The sequence below is a fragment of the Ambystoma mexicanum genome, chromosome 4q (assembly GCF_040938575.1).
Source record: "Ambystoma mexicanum isolate Mex_15411 chromosome 4q, UKY_AmexF1_1, whole genome shotgun sequence".
Lineage (NCBI taxonomy): Eukaryota > Metazoa > Chordata > Amphibia > Caudata > Ambystomatidae > Ambystoma > Ambystoma mexicanum.
This window is the reverse complement of record NC_090928.1, coordinates 885,543,717-885,562,964: the sequence shown is the minus strand read 5'-3', so window position 1 is coordinate 885,562,964 and position 19,248 is coordinate 885,543,717. Positions and strand designations below refer to the sequence as shown.

The window sequence follows — 19,248 nt, the reverse complement described above, 5'->3', positions numbered from 1 at the left end:
CATATCTTACAAAAGGTACCTATTTTTCCAGAATTGCTAGTATCATGTGGCTTAGGATCTGAAATAGCCTTATAGGTGTTTGTCGTCAAAGGCTATATATAATGCCAATGTCTTTCAATTAGTTGTAACACATTATGGTTCTTGGCATACTACTATGAATACGATTCCCGCGGTGTGTTCTGTTATCAGCGTAGTGGTGGCCTTATTAAATGGGTGTTATTTGCCTTTGCACAGTCATACTATGTTTAGATAACCAATATTTAAAGGAGTCGCCGTTTCAAATCCCACAAAGGAAAGCACAAGTTCAAATATAAATGATTGTCTTCCTGCAGTTTTGACTCCGTTTATAAGTGAAATATAAGATTATTAATTAGTGTGTTAATGGTTTGTTGAAACTGCGCGTCCTGTGTATAAAATCTGTAAAGGCAGAATTCTCTGCCGCGCCAGTCTGTTGCTCCCGCTCATACAGGGTATGCCTCTGCCGTGCCAGTCTCCTGCTCTAGCTGATACAGGGTATGTCTCCGCCGCCAGTCTGTTGCTCTAACTGATACAGGGTATGTCTCTGGTGCCAGTCTGTTGCTCTAGCTGATACAGGGTATGTCTCCGCTGCCAGTCTGTTGCTCTAGCTGATACAGGGTATGTCTCCGCCGCCAGTCTGTTGCTCTAGCTGATACAGGGTATGTCTCTGGTGCCAGTCTGTTGCTCTAGCTGATACAGGGTATGTCTCCGCTGCCAGTCTGTTGTTCTAGCTGATACAGGTATGTCTCTGCCGCCAGTCTGTTGCTCTAGCTGATACAGGGTATGTCTCCGCTGCCAGTCTGTGCTCTGCTGCCAGTCTGTGCTCTAGCTGATACAGGGTGTGTCTCTGCCACCAGTCTGTTGCTCTAGCTGATACAGGTTATGTCTCTGCTGCCAGTCTGTGCTCTAGCTGATACATGGTATGTCTCTGCTGCCAGTCTATTGCTCTAGCTGATACAGGGTATATCTGCTGCCAGTCTGTGCTCTGCTGCCAGTCCGTGCTCTAGTTGATACAGGGTATGTCTCTGCTGCCAGTCTGTTGCTCTAGCTGACACAGGGTATATCTCTGCTGCCAGTCTGTGCTCTGCTGCCAGTCTGTGCTCTAGCTGATACAGGGTATGTTTCTGGTGCCAGTCTGTTGCTCTAGCTGATCCAGGGTATGTCTCTGGTACCAGTCTGTTGCTCTAGCTGATACGGGGTATGCCTCTGCTGCCAGTCTGTGCTCTGCTGCCAATCTGTGCTCTAGCTGATACAGGGTATGTCTCTGGTGCCAGTCTGTTGCTCTAGCTCATACAGGGTATGTCTCATCTGCCAGTCTGTGCTCTGCTGCCAGTCTGTTGCTCTAGCTGACACAGGGTATATCTCTGCTGCCAGTCTGTTGCTCTAGCTGATACAGGGTATGTCTCTGCTGCCAGTCTGTTGCTCTAGCTGACACAGGATATATCTCTGCTGCCAGTCTCTGCTGCCAGTCTGTTGCTCTAGCTGATACAGAGTATGTCTCTTCCACCAGTCTGTTGCTCCAGCTGATACAGGGTATGTCTCTGCCGCCAGTCTGTTGCTCTAGCTGATACGGGGTATGCCTCTGCTGCCAGTCTGTGCTCTGCTGCCAATCTGTGCTCTAGCTGATACAGGGTATGTCTCTGGTGCCAGTCTGTTGCTCTAGCTCATACAGGGTATGTCTCATCTGCCAGTCTGTGCTCTGCTGCCAGTCTGTTGCTATAGCTGACACAGGGTATATCTCTGCTGCCAGTCTGTTGCTCTAGCTGATACAGGGTATGTCTCTGCTGCCAGTCTGTTGCTCTAGCTGACACAGGGTATATCTCTGCTGCCAGTCTGTTGCTCTAGCTGATACAGAGTATGTCTCTTCCACCAGTCTGTTGCTCTAGCTGATATGTCAAAAACAAAACCGTGTAAGTTGGATTTAAAAGAACTAACTGATTCATCGAATTGTCCCTTGTATTAAAATACATTGCATAAGTTACATATATTTGTATGATCTTGTTTTTCAGGTATCTGGCCTTCCGAAGAGGTGTTGGCGTATTATTGCCTCAAGCACAGTCATATGTTCAGGTAAAGAAATGGACATAGAAGACCCTTTGAAGTGCCCTAGCTGCTTTGTTTCTGAATGGTAATGATTGCTATGTTTAAAGAATGTACCTCAAATAAGAAAAAAGTTCAAGGTGAAAAACACATTGCTCTAAACAAGGAATTGCGAACTGCCCGTGGGTGCTAATATTGCACAGCAAGCTTTTCTGCCGGACGTCAAAGGCTTTTGATTTCCACTCAAGGCATTTTATTTCACTTTGATTTTTTTGGGAGGGGGAAGAAAAGTGAAGCGAGAATTGATCCGCGCCTATTGTGAAGGTCAAGCAAAATGAAGGCCTTCTGCAGGGGAGCTCACTTCTGCTTCGAGGGCCGCGAGGCACCGCCTGAGAACCGCCGCCATATCATGCAATCATGCTAGGTTTTGCCTGCCTGTTTATCTAAAATGTTTGTGTGGGTTATTTATGAAGACTGCTAATTGAGACGTCAAACCCATCAATTCTGTTTTTTTCATGATTTAGTGGAATGTTTTTTTGAACGTTTTTCAACATTAAGCAGTTTATATTTCAATATGTTATTTTATTTGCCCGCCTATTTTTTTCTTCAAATAATGAATATGGGATTCGCTGTGTTATCGTTTCCTAACAATTATCGTGTGGGACTGTAGCGAGTTTCGAAAGACAGCGCAATTGACAAGGGGGCCTGCAGGGGCGGGAGTGGGGAGGGGCCCTTCTCAGATTTTCTGCTCAGCGGTGGTAATGTTCCAGTGAACGCTAATGAGGGAACCCCCGCTGCTTTGCCTGCTTTGTGACTTTTCTTTTTGATAATTATTTTCCAAACGCAAAACGCCATGAGGTAGCGTCGTGCTGTCTCTCCAACTTCCTGGTATCTCGCTCTTCCTGCAGATGGCAATTTGTTCCTGTAACATATATGACTAGACTGTGCGCCTTCTCCATCTGATCTGTATGGCTTATACCGTGTCCTTTCTGTTGTTTTTTTTTTTCAGGGGCCTTGCTGTGTGTGAGCTAGGGGGTGGCATGACATGCTTGGCTGGTCTCATGGTAGGTTCTTTCTCAATTTCCATCCCTATTCAGAGGGCAGAACAAAAGAGGGAGAAAATGTCCCAGTGCCTCCAAACGCTGGGTCAGGGGACTGTCAACCGCATCAGCTGCGGTCAAGCTGCCGGCTCCTGAGAGGCCTTCTGGATTGACTTGCTTTCGTATCATATTGATTTTATGGTTTGCTTCGATGAGCAGAAACATTTTTCCTCAGTGTAGTCAATACCTCGTGTTGTGACATTCCAGGCCACCGTACACCGCCTCCCATGCTCATAAGCCTGGGCGTTTTTTTTGTGTTTTTCCCCCTTCAGATTAGCCTTCCATTTGCAAAGATACGGGAATAGCCCAGCGAATCACAGTTGGAGCGCCATGATATTGCTGCTAATGTTTTGCCTGCATTATTACACCAACAAACATGATCCAGAGCTCCCAGTAATTAGATTCTTTTGAATTAGATGGCCCATTCAGGAGCGCCGTCCGCCATTCTCCGGGTTCTGAGTCATGTATTCAGCAGATATTATGTAGGAGCACAGTGCATTAGACAAGTTTTTATGTCTCTGCAAATAAAAGCATATTGTTACGCTGATTGGCATTTGACAAACCTGTCGCTCTTGTACAATGTGTCGAGGTTACAGCCCAACGTGCGAGCATGTCAAAGCTCACAAAAAAATTACCCTCACAAAGCCATCTGCCTGCAATGCAAAGTTATATGAAGGGCATCAGGCAGTCAGACAGAAGCAAGCTGAAAGGCAGAGTGACAGCCTCGTATGATGGCTCCACTAGATAAACAGAAGCCCGCAAATGAAAGCCTCTCAGAATACCATCATCCGCTGTCACAATGCAATTACTGAGCAGAATGATAGCCAGATAGAGGCTCCCTCAAATGGAATGATAAAAGTATTGACTGATTTGATTGAATGATTAAAATAATGCAGACATAAAATGAAAAAAGATTGAAGATTGTTACAGAGGAATAGGCGAGGAAGCATGATACTGAGGGCTTGTCACTCGCGTCTTCACTTCCACACAGACAAGCGTATTTGCTCATTGTTTGCTGTGCTTTTTTCCCCCCAGGTTGCTATTTCTGCAGACGTCAAAGAAGTTCTGTTAACTGATGGGAATGAAAAGGCCATCAGAAGTATCCTTATTCTAATAGCAAACCAGCTTGTTGTGCTCATTTCGCTTTTTTCCCCAACTGCGTGGCAAGCGGGGTACAGAGACCCTTCATGAGGTAAAAGAGCGGAAACGGCAGCTTCTGTTATATGTGATTGGGCGGAAAAGAAGAAAACGTTTAGGCTGCGATGAGACCCCAAAACGCCCTTCCCTCGCTCAGCTCTATTATGTTTCGGAGCTTGGTATTGGTAAAATGGCAAGCATAAGCAGCCGTACCAAACAGAAACCATTGCCGTAAATATGTGCATTATCTTCAACAGAGCGTCGAAAATCCATGAAATAGCCTCATGCCTAAGGCTTTCATCAGGGCCTCATTACGAGCCTGCCGGAAAGGGCACGACCATGTGATATTTCATATTCTTCTTGTTTTCAAACACCACCTAAATATGATGGGGGGCATAGTGGTGCCATGTATTATGGTGTGGATCTCCAGAATCTCAAATGGTGTGCCTGATTGCCCACTCTTAAGGTTTAGAAACCATCTTCTCCATATTGTTTGTTTTTCTCAGTCATATGGTCCCTGAAGATTGAAAAGCGAAGAATGTGACATACTGCTGACAATTCCAAACAAAGATTAACTAAAAAATAGAGCTTCACTTCACAATGTGGTATACAATTCCACCTGCTATACAGGCTTTAGTGTAAAAAATAAAATTAAAAAAAAATACACTTCCAAGTGTGCCCTTAATATGCCATCCTCTAATCGTATCCATTTTCTTGTACCCTGTTACTGTACCCTCTTGTTGTACTGTGCTCTGCTCATTCACAGATATGTTCACGCTATAGAAATCCTAGCACATACCCATATTTGACACCATTTTCAGTGCAGTCAAGGGAATATTTGCATTAGCATAAGAACAGACATGTGAAGTCATTTTATTAGCAGTATGAAATTGGGAAAGGAACCCTAAGATATCTCTTTCTTTTTTCACTCCATAATCTCTACCTTACAGTTTTAGAGCTGCTTTTGAACATGAGAATTTTCAATGTGCAGCTTGTACAGTACATGTGACATTTTGGAATATTTGATTCAAAAGAGAGGTTGCTGTTTATTTTTCGTTCATTAAATTAGTCTGCTGATCATTAACATTAATTCATAGAGGAAATGTGATTCAGAATGATATTGCACTGTTAAAACGAAAGCATTGTTCTTCAAGAAAATGCTAATTCTTTTTGAGTTGTGGCAACCTAAGGGTTTTAAAAAAATCATGCCTATACATTGCTTAAATTTATGTCACCTATGCCCAAAGTGCATCTAAAAATCGAAAGTAAAACACTACTTTTATTTATCACCGCTGCCCACTGAGATCAGACTAAAGCTGCGCTCTCCTTCCAAGTAGATTGTTTTTCCATGGATGAAAAGTGTCAGAAAAAGCAAGAAGATCCTGGAAGTTCTTTAGATGGAATCAAGCATTCCCATCCATCATCAGTAGGCTGCCTGAGAAATTAGTGTTAATCTGTGCATACTCTTAGGTCAATTAATTTTCCCAAATCCATTGAGAGCGGAGGATAGCACAGGGGCAGCATGCTGGTCTTGGAAGCAAGAGCATGCAGCGCAACAGAGGTTTGAATCCCGGATCCGCGTCTAGAACCCGAACTAATGTATGGTACTATGCGCGTTATAAAGAACCAATTAAATCAAGTAAATAAATAAATCTATGAACTCCTGCTGGGGTTCAGGATGTATCAGTTTTCCCAGGATAATAGGTTGAGAGTTTGGGTTGCTTTCTGTCAGTTCTTTAAAAGTCTTATACAGATTACCACACCTTATCACCCTAGACCCTCTTACCATTTGAGAAGCTTGGCACCGCAGTACTGTCATGGGGGTCAAATGCAGCCACAACCACCCCAAACGGTGAAGTATCTAAAATTGACCTCTCCAACTAAGGATGTTTTTGACTAAAAAGGTCCCGAGAGAAAAAGCAGTTTTGGCAAAAAACCTTCTGCTTTGAAAGGTGGTTTGGTCTTTGAACGAGTTTGGGACTTGGAGAGCAGGATACTAGGAAGATGTCAACCTGCAGCCAGGATGGTCAGAAGTTAGAACTGGTCAAATAACCAGGATGAATGAGGATCAAGTATAAGAGGGCAGGAGGCATCCAGAAACAGCAAGGAAACGAGATTTAGGTGAAAAGGCAAAAAGCGAGGAATAGAGTCTCATGAACAGGATTACCTTTGTTGCGACGCAAAGTCCTCAGTCTCTGGGTAGCGTTTATCCTAACACAGAAGTGAATCCGGCACCATCATTAAAAAAGACTTGACCGCTCACTCAGAGGTGATCTGTAATGTGCCAGGACAGCACGGTTTGAGAGGCACCAGTGCTTCAGAAGAACTGTTGTTATAGCCCACAGGAACTTAATTTGTTAGTATGCTCCCTCCAAGTGGTGCAGGACGGAAGTTCCAGGGATGGAGTTGATGGTAACTTCTCACAAACCTTAGAGCATGTACATAGGTAGAGGGTTCCCAAGACCTTTCAGATATCTCATACCCTTCACAGGCCTCCAGGCATGGTAGTTTGCCTCGATATTAAAGGGAATTACAAATGCAATATACCATGTATTCCAGCTCATCGTTAATCTATATTGGGACAGGGGCAGGTTTTGCCCTTCCTGCAAAGGGGTTCGGGTGCTCCGACTTTGGCAAATAACTATGAAAAACGGGATGTATCTTTTTCCAAGTTTGCGGTAAAGAGACATTGAATGCAACAGGATTGGTGATTTAGGAAAAGGTCCCAGGTATAGGTGATACAGTTTGGAAGGTCGTAGTGGATGAGGCAGATATTTAGTTACCAACCATACTCGATCACCAACTTTGTGATCTGGGTTTTGTAGACAATGTTTATCTTCATACTGTTTAATTTGTTTCCTGGTATGCAGTAGTATTTGTGCTTCAGAGTGTCCATCTTCGATAGTCCTCAATTGTTGATCAACCGTAGGGATTCCAGTGTCAGAGGGCAACAACCCAGGAAGAATCATTGGATGGATGCCATAAGTGCACCAGAAAGGTGGCATGCTAGTAGAGATGTTTACTGCATTATTGTAAGCACATTCAGCAGTCGCTAATAAAGATACCCAATAATCTTGGTGTAAGGTGGCATAACAACATAGATATTGCACCATTGTTTGGTTCACTCTTTCAGTTAGAACTTTGTATTGAGGATGATATCCAGAAGAAAGAGCCAGTTTTATGCCAATGGTTTTACATAAATTATTCCAATACATGGATGTATATTGCAAGCCACTATCCGATATTATGATTTAGTGAAGACTGTGGAGTCAGAATATTTCTTTAAGGAATATGTAAGCCATTTCAGTGGCACTGAGTATCTTACGAAGAGGAATAAAATGAGCCAGTTTGCAATAGGGTTGTAACGGTACACCGATATACCGGTGTAATTACCGCAAACTCCTTTATTTCATCTTACAAATCGTGTCCTTTTTCATACCGGTTTACCGTGAAATGTCATCATCTGAGTGCAATGTTTGGTTAGAGACTGCAGTGAGTGCTGCACTGCAATTTTGACCTCGCACCTTCAGAGGCAGAAAAAACCTACTCAGATTTATTTGTCTGATTGGCAAAGAGTTCAAGGTCTGAAGACTTCACTGTTTCTCCAAATTTCCTGCAGCTGACTAACGCCCTCTTCTACTGAATTTTCTTTGAGATGAAAGGTAACACAAAAAACAAATACTTTTTACTTGAAAGAAGCCTTGGGCATACCAGAAAGTGTTGCCACAAGGGAGGAACACGGGATGGCAAATTATGTTCACAGCAGACGAGTGTAAAGGGAGCATATTTTTAAATGTTTTCTCTTACTGTAACATGAAATAAGGACAGAGGAGCCAGCAGGCCCTTTGCATAGCAACCATCATGCCAGCCATAAAGGGGTTAATTTTGCTTAGAACACCACCTCGAAAGCACACATTAGTTACTATCCTGCAGCACACTTTACAAAGGATCTCGACTGGTGCGGTGCCAAGGACGGGCTGCCTTTTGTTGGGGTTTTGGTGGAAAAGCAAAGGCCAGGGCAGTGACAGTGTCACAGGCGATCACAGTGTGGATACTGGACTCTAACAACAGCCTGCCCACCAATGTTTGCTAATGAAAGTGCTCCTGCCCTGTGCTGCATTAAAAAGGGCTTGCAATTGCACAAAGTCCTGAACTATTTTATTCAATAATAACGAACATATCCTGGTTTTCAAAACGGGAGTGGGTCAGCATTGAGTGTTTGCCAGGAATGATCCATTGACCATCTTTATACGGGTGCCTGAAGATGTGTGTGGGCACGTTTCAAAATGTTATTTGAGGAGCCCATAGCATACAGCCTTTTAAAAACCTGCTTGCATTTGTTAACAAATATTCAGCGTTCGTTTATGGTTTTCAAATGCAAAAAAGGCAGAGGAAATGTTTTTAAGGAATGTTTTTATTACAAGCAGTTTCAGGTGGTGCAGTTTTATATTGCCGGAGCACATATTTCATTGGTCTGCAAACTGCAGGTCTCCAAATGTTTTGTACTATCACCCCCATTAACCCTCACCATTGACAATGCGGACTACAGCTGATGGGAGTTGTAGTCCAAAACATCTGTTGAGCCAAAGGTTCTAGAGCCCGACATACCCAATCACTAAATCAGTACATTATAAGGAATAGGAAGAATTAGTTCAGTACAACTCAGGTAAAGGACTTCCATTGAGTGAGACCTCCTTGTGGTTTGTTATGGATCATATTTTTGATTGTAGTGGAGAATGTGTTTCCTAAAGCATATTGCAATGAGTGAAGTCCCATTTTTATACTGAATTAATATACTATGAGCCACACCTTGAACATAAAATAATCTCTAAAAGCTTTTCACTGACCCAAAACAAAAAAGCTTAAAGCAGGGCAAAAATGGTCTGTGATTATTGATCACCTTTTGCAGAGGTTTATTTTTGGCCAGCAAATACGTGTTTGAAGTGACACAGCCTTTCGTTTTATGAAGATAAATGCTTCTTTAGGAAATGCATACCCACCACCCTCAGTGTATACCGAAAGTCTTTAGTGGGTAGATGATCAAGGCACACGTTTACTGTCCTCTGCACTGCAGAACAAAGAAAGACTGCTGACCGGGACATGGGGGTCTAAACCCTAAATGACACTTAAGTAATGCTAATTAGCTTTCTTTGTCAGAGTAAAAGGGCCCTCAAAGGCTTCAGGGCCATTTCAATGGAACAGGTTGAAGTTCCTGCCTAACCTTGCCCTCGCACAATATACCTTTGTCAAGCATGGGCACAGGACTTCTTTTGCATTGTGATTTGTAGTCAGTGTTTACTGTGTGCTCAGTGTAGCCACATTGCACTCGATAAAGGAAGAAGCACGTTTTATTTTCCAAATTAACACTTCTGAGAAACAATCTGTCCACCTTTGTTACATGTACTTAAACATATTTATATAAAAAGACGTATTCTTGGTGCTGTTTGTGGTGTGTCTTTGTGACAATTTGACTTTTGTCAATGAAGTATTAGGTAAGGTAATTAAAATATGTGTGCTATACTGCAATAACCATGGTATACCACCATTTGACAACAAGGTTACCATATCGTCAACAAATCTCTACTTTGATACCCCTAGTTTGGAAAAGCCATCCATTGTGACCATAATAGTTGAACAACCCTGTGATTAAGGTAGATCCACTACAAAAATCAGTAGCAATGGATTCCCATGACATAGTGGGTAAGGATGGTCTGTGCAATTTACCAATATAAGATGTTGTTCTGTATTTTCTTTGAGCACACACTGTGCATAAGGAGATGTATTTTTCTTCTCTGAAAGGTGGAGAAGGCCACCAAAATGATTTTAATATTAGTTTGGTTGTGTTGTTAACGCCTCTATGGCCGGCAACCTTACTGTCATGATAAAGAAATAGAATTTCTTGTTGACAAGTGGTACTGGTTACAAAAAGGCATGCTCCTTTGAAGAGGAGTCCGTCTTTGGAACCTTGCATGATTATCACAGATGGTTCTCTCCGGATAAATTCTCGTACCTTGTCTTGTACGAGCTGCAAGAAGGTATTGATGTGATAAACAAAGGAATCTGCCCTCAAAATGGGTTCTCTGGATACTGGTGGATTAGAAGGATGAAAGATTTGATGTGATAGTCCATCAGCCACTGTGTGCATGTTACCTGGGATATAAGTGATCGTGTATTCATATTGTGTAAACAAAATAGGCTCATCTTGCCTGTTGGCTGTTACAACATTCCATTTGCTGTGGGACTCTTAGATTTTTGCGATCTTTCAGAATTTCCACAGTATATCTTGCTCCAAAATTAAGTGTCTTCCTTCTTAAAGGAATGGTTCGGTCAAAATGTTGTATTGCCCCTACGGGTCGGCCATGTGTTTTTAAGCCTAAGTCGCTCGATTTTAGAAAAGTTTCCTATGGACCTTACCCGAGTTTTCGTCCATTAAACACACGCGAAAACAGGCATCAGGGAGCTGCCATTTTGTGATAATCCTATCATTTCCCCCATCGCCCTGGCTGACCTGCTTTTGCGGCACTAAATCATATCCCCCGCCCCTGAGCCTGACATTATCAAAACATTCATATTCCCTGCCTCTCTCCGTGACATTTGTGTGCTGTGTAGGCAAACGCGCCCAGTCGTCTTCTACGCAACTTCACACAGAACCCGGAAACCAACACAGATCAACTCACAACACAGCGCGCCACAATTCGGAATATGAAACTGTACTTTAAAATCAAACAGCAACACGGTACATTTATTTGACATTAAATGTTTATAGAATATTCAGCAATTGCCATATGAACTCCGAAAGCCATTTATTTTCTTTTATCTCTATCCGCAAATCCGTAAAAGTTTATCGTGAGTCACGCGCTGTTCCTTTATGGTACACAGGGTGTTGGTTTTCGTTAAAAGAAGCACTTTTGTCGCACGTTGAACCACAAGACTGTTCCATCAAGTAGGCACTAGGCCAGCGTAAAGGTTGATATGTTGTTTCTAGCCGCTAGTACCACGTAAGGGCATATGGGCCCTTGGCGATCGTCCCATAAGATCATCCGAATTGTGCAGTTGGTTTTTTTAACCGCCAGCTGCAGCTTAATGTAAACATCTGCCGGTGTCCGAAACTGGTGGCAGTAGCAAAAGGGAAGGATATACCTGTTTTGAAAACATAAAATTTATAATTAGTCTCGCCAGCCGATCTTTATTAATATTATTCATTTTATTTATTACGCCCGAGCTGAAACTATTTGCTTTCAAGGATAGTGCAATGGAGTATGTTCGGCTCTAAAATCAATGCGAAAAGTAATGAAATAAATCGAGGTTAGTACACAATGAGAAACGACTTTTTGTCTACATGCGTGTGGAAGGTGGACCTGCATGCCCATGTGCCCGCTACAAGGACGATCCCACAAACATTTTCCAAGCTCTTCATTCATTCATTTATTCATGCATCCATTCATTAATTCTTCATTCCGGTATAAAAGCGTCTAAAGAGTTACTTACATTATATTTGCAATTTCCATTGTGTCTCTGCATAATGCAGTCCGTAAATCCCACTGTGCTCTTGCCAACGATTTTTCGTATACTGAACTAACATGAAACTCGGTCTAGTTTCAGAATTTTCTGCCTTATCGTCTCTTAAGTTATTGCACCCCCCCCTTCAAATGAAGTTCTTTCGGCATGGTCCCTGTCTCTCAAGGTCAAAAAACAATAGAACCTTATACTGCCAGTGCGAGTTGTGGGCCTCTTCAGGGCACGAGCTGAAAATCAAAGCCGCTGACCTTCACTAGAAATGAGCATACATTCTTTCTTTGCAATATCCCATAGTAAAGCCATCTGTGAGAACTTGAAGTTTCGAATCCATCTATGTAGTGCACCTCAATGTGCAAATGCGAACTGGCTTCTCTCCCATCTGCAACGGCTCGCTTGGCGCGTTCTAAGGCCCCCAATTTTGTCCTCGTTTTCTGCGAGCTTTGAAGCCCCAAAGAACCATAACTATTGAGACTGGAAAAGGTCAGGGAAAGTATAAAGTACTCAAGGAGTTGAGTTGAAAGTGAGATTTATTGTTCGTTTGTTTTATTATTTGCAATACGCAAGCCTCCCCTCGGTTAACAGTGCGCAGCATTTACAAGAGATTGCGAAGGGGGGGCGTGGCCTGACGCGCATGGAGTGAGGACGGCGCTTCCTTGAGCTCCGGTTGGGCCGCGCAGTCGGATCCTTTTTTCGGGCATTACGAGAGTAGCTGTGCCGTCTACTCACCGGTACAGCTGCTCATAAGGCGGTTGCCCGTGTGTGGCATCTTTTCCCGAAGAAAATCGGAGCCTGGGCACCCGTGGAATCGACTCAGCCCGGCTCCCCCCACCTCCCGAGGGAAGTCTCCAAGATGGCGGCCGCATCACGTCGTTGACTCCGGGGCTCCGGAGCACCCGCGGAGATCGGGACGCCCACCAGACTGATCACTCGCCCCTCCGGATAATAGCAGCCATCCAGGGGCCCGAGCCACCCCCCGAACCGAGGCCCCACAGACCTCTACCAAGATCGGACGGCGACATCGCGGGGGCCCTCCACTTCGCGCCCAGAACCGGCGCCCCCGCGGATCACACACCGCCGGCCCCGCGGACTCTGAGCCCTGGCCTGTGGGGCGCCTGACACACTCGCCGCCACCCGGGGGCCCTGGCCGCACACTCGGGCGGACTTCCACACCGGGGCCGCATCTGGCCTCCAACTGGGATTGACACAAGGACACCTCATCTGGGGCGTGTGCCACACCTGCAGTGGGAGCCCCCCCCGCCCCATCTAAAGGCCGACCCCACCATCTTCCTGCGAGCTTCAGTCCACCGGCCAGACGACGGGGGCCTCCTCACCTCCCCCAACTGGCACCATCCTGCCCCGCAGCAACCAGCTTTGACCGGCTCCCCCCACCACTCCAACCACATCACGTCGTCGACCCCGGGGCACCAGAAAGCCCGCGGAGATTGGGTCACCTGCCGGGCTGATCACTCGTCCCCTCTGCAGACTGTTGTCACCCAGGGGCCCGAGCCACACCTCGGAACGAGGCCCCACAGACTTCAACCGGGATCAAGGGACAGCATTGTGGGGGCCCTCCGCCTCCCGCCCAGAATCAGCGCCCCCGCAGATCAGACATTGCCGGCTCACTTGGGTGGACTTCCACACTGCGGCCGCGCTCGGCGGCCTCCAACTGGGACCGACACAAGGACGCCGCACTTGGGGCGTACACCATACTCACTACGGGAGCCCCCCGTCCCATCTAAAGGCCAACCCCAACATCTCTTGCGGGCCTCAGACCAGCAGTCCATCAGCCAGACGACGGGAGCCTTCCCACCTCCCCCAACCAGCACCCCCCTGCCCCGCAGCAACCAGCTTTGACCGGCTCCCGCCACCACTTCATCCTCGGGCCACAACGACTTGCACGCCCCCACCACGGGGCAGCTGCACACCTGTCACAAGAGGTGCACTAGGATTGGCGACACGACGCACCTAACAGACACGCAGCGGTGGGCTGCCTGAAGTCGCATGCTTACCCACTCTGCGGGAAGACATTGAACCCCTTGCCTCACTCATCGAAGCCAAGAAACTCCACTATGGCGGCCGCAAGAAATAAGGCCAGAAATGCCACCATGGACCCTTTCGTTACATCTAAGTCTCAGCCAGCCTCCCAGACCACCCCGACAGGCCCAGCACCGCGAGCCAGCTCGGAGGACGACACCAGGCACAATCAGGTATTGGATGCGATCGCCGCCCTAAGATCATCCATAGAATCGAAGATAGGCGAAGTCAAAGCTGACATCCAACTGATAAGACAGGATGCCCGCAACCTGACGGAACGTGTCACCGCTATCGAATCTTCCCAGAAGGACAGGTCCGACGACACGGCGGTCCTAAAGTCGGAGGTTGCAACTCTCAAAAACAAGGTGTCCCTTCTGGAGGCGAGGTCCGAAGAGGCGGAGGGCCGCGCCAGGCGCAACAACATCAGGATACTGGGGGTGCCGGAGGGGACAGAGGCTATGGACCCGACAGCCTTTGTGGAATCCTTAATCCAACAGGAGATTGGGGTGGCAAATCTCTCCCAGGGCTTCGCCATAGAGAGGGCTCACCGATCCCTCCAAAAGAAACCCCCCCCAGGCTCCTACCCTCGCCCCATCATTGCGAATGTACTCAATTTTCGGGACCGGGAGGTAATCCTGAAATTCTCTCGAGAAGGCGGAGAAATACAACGGGGCAACTCTAAAATCACTATATACCCCGATTACACCCAGTCGGTCCAGAGAGCCAGGAACTCGTTCCTACCAATCAAGGCTAGACTGAGGAAACTGAATCTGAAATATATGCTGCTTTACCCCTCCAGACTGAAAGTGCTTTTTAAGGGAAGAGCAGTGTTCCTGGAAACTCCGGAGGCGGCCACTATGTGGATGGAACATAACGGCCTGGCCGAGGTCCCTGCGGATGCTTCTCTCGGACAACATAATGAAGATAGCCAGGGATGACACAGATGCCCCCCCAACACACCAGAAATGGTAAAAGAGTCCCGACCCACCTGAAGCAAAACTACAAAAAGAGTTCGCTAAACGAGTGCGCGGCCCGCTGGACTCCCCATGCGCGTACATGGACCCCGTTCCCGCGAGAGACCAGTGCAGGCCAGTTGCCAGCACATACTTACTCGCGCTAGACACCCGGATGGGGACAGACAGTGCGAGAGCACCCGAGCACTGCACCGTTGTGACAGGAGCTGGGTGCACCAGTTACAGTTGTGTTTTTCAAGTTGTTGTTGTTCTAACTCTCCCGCCTCCGAGAACTTTTACCGGCTCCAGAACAAACTCAAAATTAAACTTTGAAACGGATCGCCCCTCACGGTTTGGACAGGTCATGGCCCGAGACAAAATACGATCAACCCTTGGAAGAGTGGGGGTATCTCCGCTGACATCTGAAGCCGACGCACAATGGCATCAAAACCTAAGGTGATCACGTGGAATGTCAGGGGAATGGGGTCCTACCTTCGTAGAAACCGGATACACTCCTATCTGAAGAGGAAGAAGATATCCTTCGCTCTACTACAGGAAACGCACCTCTCCACAGACTCCGCGGACAAACTATTGAAATACTGGGGTGGCCAGGGGCATGGCTCATCCTACTCGAGATATGCACGGGGAGTGTACACATGGGTAAGCCCAGGCACCCCTTTCCAACAACTGGGCGTAGAAAGAGACAACGAAGGAAGATACCTGATAATGTGGGGCATGCTGGAAAACACTCGGCTATGCATAGTGAACTCATATTTCCCCCAACACGGCATTCCCTCTCACCTCGGGAAGCTGTGCGCCAGGATCATGCTCCATAGGGACCATACCCTAATATGGGGAGGGGATTTCAACTGTGTCATGGACGCTGAAATGGACAGGTCTATCACACCACGAGCACCCAACAATCTTTCCTCCGAAGCCCTTCGCAGAGCAATGGAGGAGTTGCACATGACCGACATTTGGCGGGACCTGCACCCAGTCGATAGATCCTACTCGTTCTATTCGGCCCCCCACAACCTCCACACCAGGATAGACTATCTCTTCATAAACCATGAGCTGACTTCACAAGCTGAATCTGCGTCCTACCTGGGCAGATCGATATCGGACCACTCTCCGCTAGTACTGCAACTCTGTCTGAGAGGCCATAGACCCCCTATCCCGATGTGGCGCATGCCAACAGAGGCCTTGACCGATCCCGCATTCAAGGAAACCCTAGCTGAGAAGCTTGAGGAATATATAGACCTCAATAAGGGCTCAGTCGACAAATGGAGTACACTCTGGGAAGCAATGAAGGTGGTGACGAGGGGAGAGGTAATTGCCGAAGCAGGCGGGATCAGGAGGCAATTGAGACAAGTACTAGAGTCCGAGGAGGAGGAGATCAAGCACCTTGAGAGTACACTCCCCCCAACGATGGAGACGGAAGCCAGGCTGAAGGAGGCTAGAGAAGACTGCAAAACCGCATGGGAGAGACTCTCGAAGTTCGACTATTCCACTCGGTCTGCGAAGGCACACAGCGAAGCGGATAAACCAGGTAGGATACTTGCCTGGTTATGCAGTAAAGAACACCCAAGGTCGGCACTAAATTTGATTAAGGACAGCCGGGGTACACCCCACAGGACACAGCAAGCTATAAACGACACCTTCTCTGATTACTATGCCGAACTATACGCCCATACCAATCGCATACCCAAGGCTGATATCAAAGATACCTTGGAGGAAGTCGGTCTACCCAGACTGAATCAGGAGCAGAGAGACATGCTGGGGGAGCCCATCACGCCCGAGGACATTTCCGAGGCGATCAGATCCCTTTCCACGAGCAAAACCCCCGGAACAGACGGCCTTACACCGGAGTTCTACAAGGCATACGAGGGGCTCCTATCCCCCATACTACAAGAAGTCTACGCGGAAGCATTCGAAACTGGGGGGTTACCTAGCAGCATGAGGGAGACCCTTATAGTCCCACTGCTTAAGCCTGGCAAACCACCTGAAAACTGTGACTCATACCGCCCAATAGCGCTCCTGAACTATGACAGCAAAATACTAACAACTATTCTGGCAAAGAGGCTCTCGAAAGTAATAGGAACCCTGGTACACGAAGACCAAACTGGCTTCGTTCCGGGACGCAACACCACGGCCAACCTGCGTAGACTCCAGCATGTGATAGCATACACGGCCGAATCCACCGAAGACCTGGCAGTATTGTCGCTAGATGCCATCAAGGCTTTCGACTCGATCTTCTGGGAGTGGCTGATTGAGACCCTGAGGGAATTTGGGCTCGGCGATCAATTTGTTCGCTGGGTCGAGGTGCTTTACAACAACCCAGTTGCGAGAGTGAAGACTGGCAGCATGATATCGCGGGCGTGGCCCATCCAGAGGGGAACCAGGCAGGGATGTCCCCTCTCCCCAATGTTATACATTCTGGGCCTTGAACCGGTGGCGATCTATTTCAGGAATCAGCTCTTCGATGCCGGCATCAGCTTGGGCGGAACAGACAATATCATCTCCCTGTATGCCGATGACGTCCTCCTATACCTACGAGACCCCCAGATAAACGCCCCTATAGCCCTGGATATCCTAGACAACTTCGCGAAATACTCAGGGATAAAATTTAGCCGCCAGAAATCATGCTCCTTCCCCTTGGCTGGACTCAGAGGCAAGAGCGCTGACGAACTCCCTACGATTGGGATTAAATGGCAGGTGGAGGCGTTCCGCTACCTGGGCCTCACCATTAAGCACACGCCGGCCTCTACCCATGACTGCAACACGGAGGTGGCCATGTCCGGAGTACGCAGATCTATTAAATTCTGGTCGAAACTGCCGCTCTCAATGATGGGTAGAGTGGCAATATCCAAAATGATAATATTGCCCAGATTTCTTTACTACTTCACAAACATAACATACTACATCCCACCACCCTTCTTCAGGAAGCTAGAATCCCTATTAAGAGACTTTCTGTGGGGCCGAACCAGACACAAGCTTGCACTGAACATCCTTACGCTCCCCTACGCTGAGGGTGGCGTTCAGCTTCCCGACTTTCAGAGGTATTACCTGGCGGCACAACTGACCCATATCGCAAAATGGCTATGTGACGACCCCTCGGCAGAGACGAATCTCCTGCACCAACTAACCTCCCCCATGCACCCCAAGGAGCTAATATGGAACAAGCAAGTGGGGCCTCATGACCCACCCATGATAGCACAGCTGGGGCGACAGGTATGGACAAAGGTCACAGCTATGCTGGGGCTACGGCACCCGTACGCACCAGAGATTCCCATCCTGGCAGACGTGTGCAAAACCAACAGCGACTTATCGGCGATGAGGAGATGGGAGCACCACGGCCTTTACTCATGGGGAGACATGTTCAGCGATGGGCTGTTTAGAGACTTTGAATCACTGCAACAGACAGATGGACTCCCCCCAGGACAATTCCTATGGTACCAGAAGGTGAGACAGGTTGCCAAAGAGAAATGGACTGAATGGCCTGAGGAGCCGGACACACGCCCACTTGTGCAGGAGCTGTATGGTGTCGGCGACGGCTGGAAACCGACGTCGAGATTGTACATCCAAATAAACGACAGGACCAACCCAAGAAGCGCACGCCTGAAAGAGAAATGGGAGTCTGACTTAGGGACCGAAATCACAGAAGGAGAATGGTCAAGGGCCCTATCATACCCAAAGGAGATATCCCGGAATGCGAGGTTCAGGTTGATTCAGCTCAATATCCTCTACAGGACCTACATGACTCCGCATAGGATAGCCACATTCTCCGACAAGGTGGCTCCGACCTGCCCATGGTGCACTGCCGACCACGCCGACATGATCCACATGTTCTGGACCTGCCCTAAAACACAGAAACTCTGGTCCGCCGTCGAACAGACCTGTAGGAGAGCTGGGTTGGAGACATATGAATGGACACCTAAGGAATGCCTCCTGGGTACCCACCCCAGGTTGAGTAAAATCAAACACCTGGTGAAGTTTATGGACATTGCATGCGCACTCACGAAGAGAACAATTGCCATGGCTTGGAAATCCCCGACTGGCCCCAGACACGAACCCTGGACTAAGGAGATGCTAAGATGGACGGCAGCCGAAACCAGGGCGTGGGAGGAAGGGATAAACCGAGGCGGAGAAGATCCAAGCACCGCGCTGGAGGCCTGGAAGTCCCTCCTGAGAGACTTGATTTCCTCAACGAGCCTCAAGCCCCCTTGAGTCTACCCCCCCTGGACCATCGAGTAAGGTCGACCGAGACACTGGAACATCAAACCCACACTCCCCTCCACAAAACGCTCTAGTATGATCGGCCAGCCCTCACCGACCTGAGACGAGGGTCCGACAACAAAGCGATGAGCCCAACATCCCGGAGGACATGCGGACAGTTAGTGTTATTTTTGTTATTTGTTAAGTTAAGTTGCCCACCCTTACCAAGCTCA

The 19,248-nt window shown here is 47.4% G+C and overlaps 1 protein-coding gene across 1 annotated transcript in view; it reads left to right on the top strand.

Annotated features, from left to right (window-relative positions):
- The window catches only part of CAMKMT (calmodulin-lysine N-methyltransferase), a 580,736-nt gene that overhangs the window by 286,473 nt on the left and 275,015 nt on the right, over positions 1-19,248 (top strand). The window contains exons 2-4 of the mRNA XM_069608450.1: positions 2,028-2,088; positions 3,068-3,122; positions 4,194-4,257. Coding sequence (XP_069464551.1) covers positions 2,028-2,088; positions 3,068-3,122; positions 4,194-4,257 — 180 coding nt within the window. The remainder of the gene's footprint in view (positions 1-2,027; positions 2,089-3,067; positions 3,123-4,193; positions 4,258-19,248) is intronic.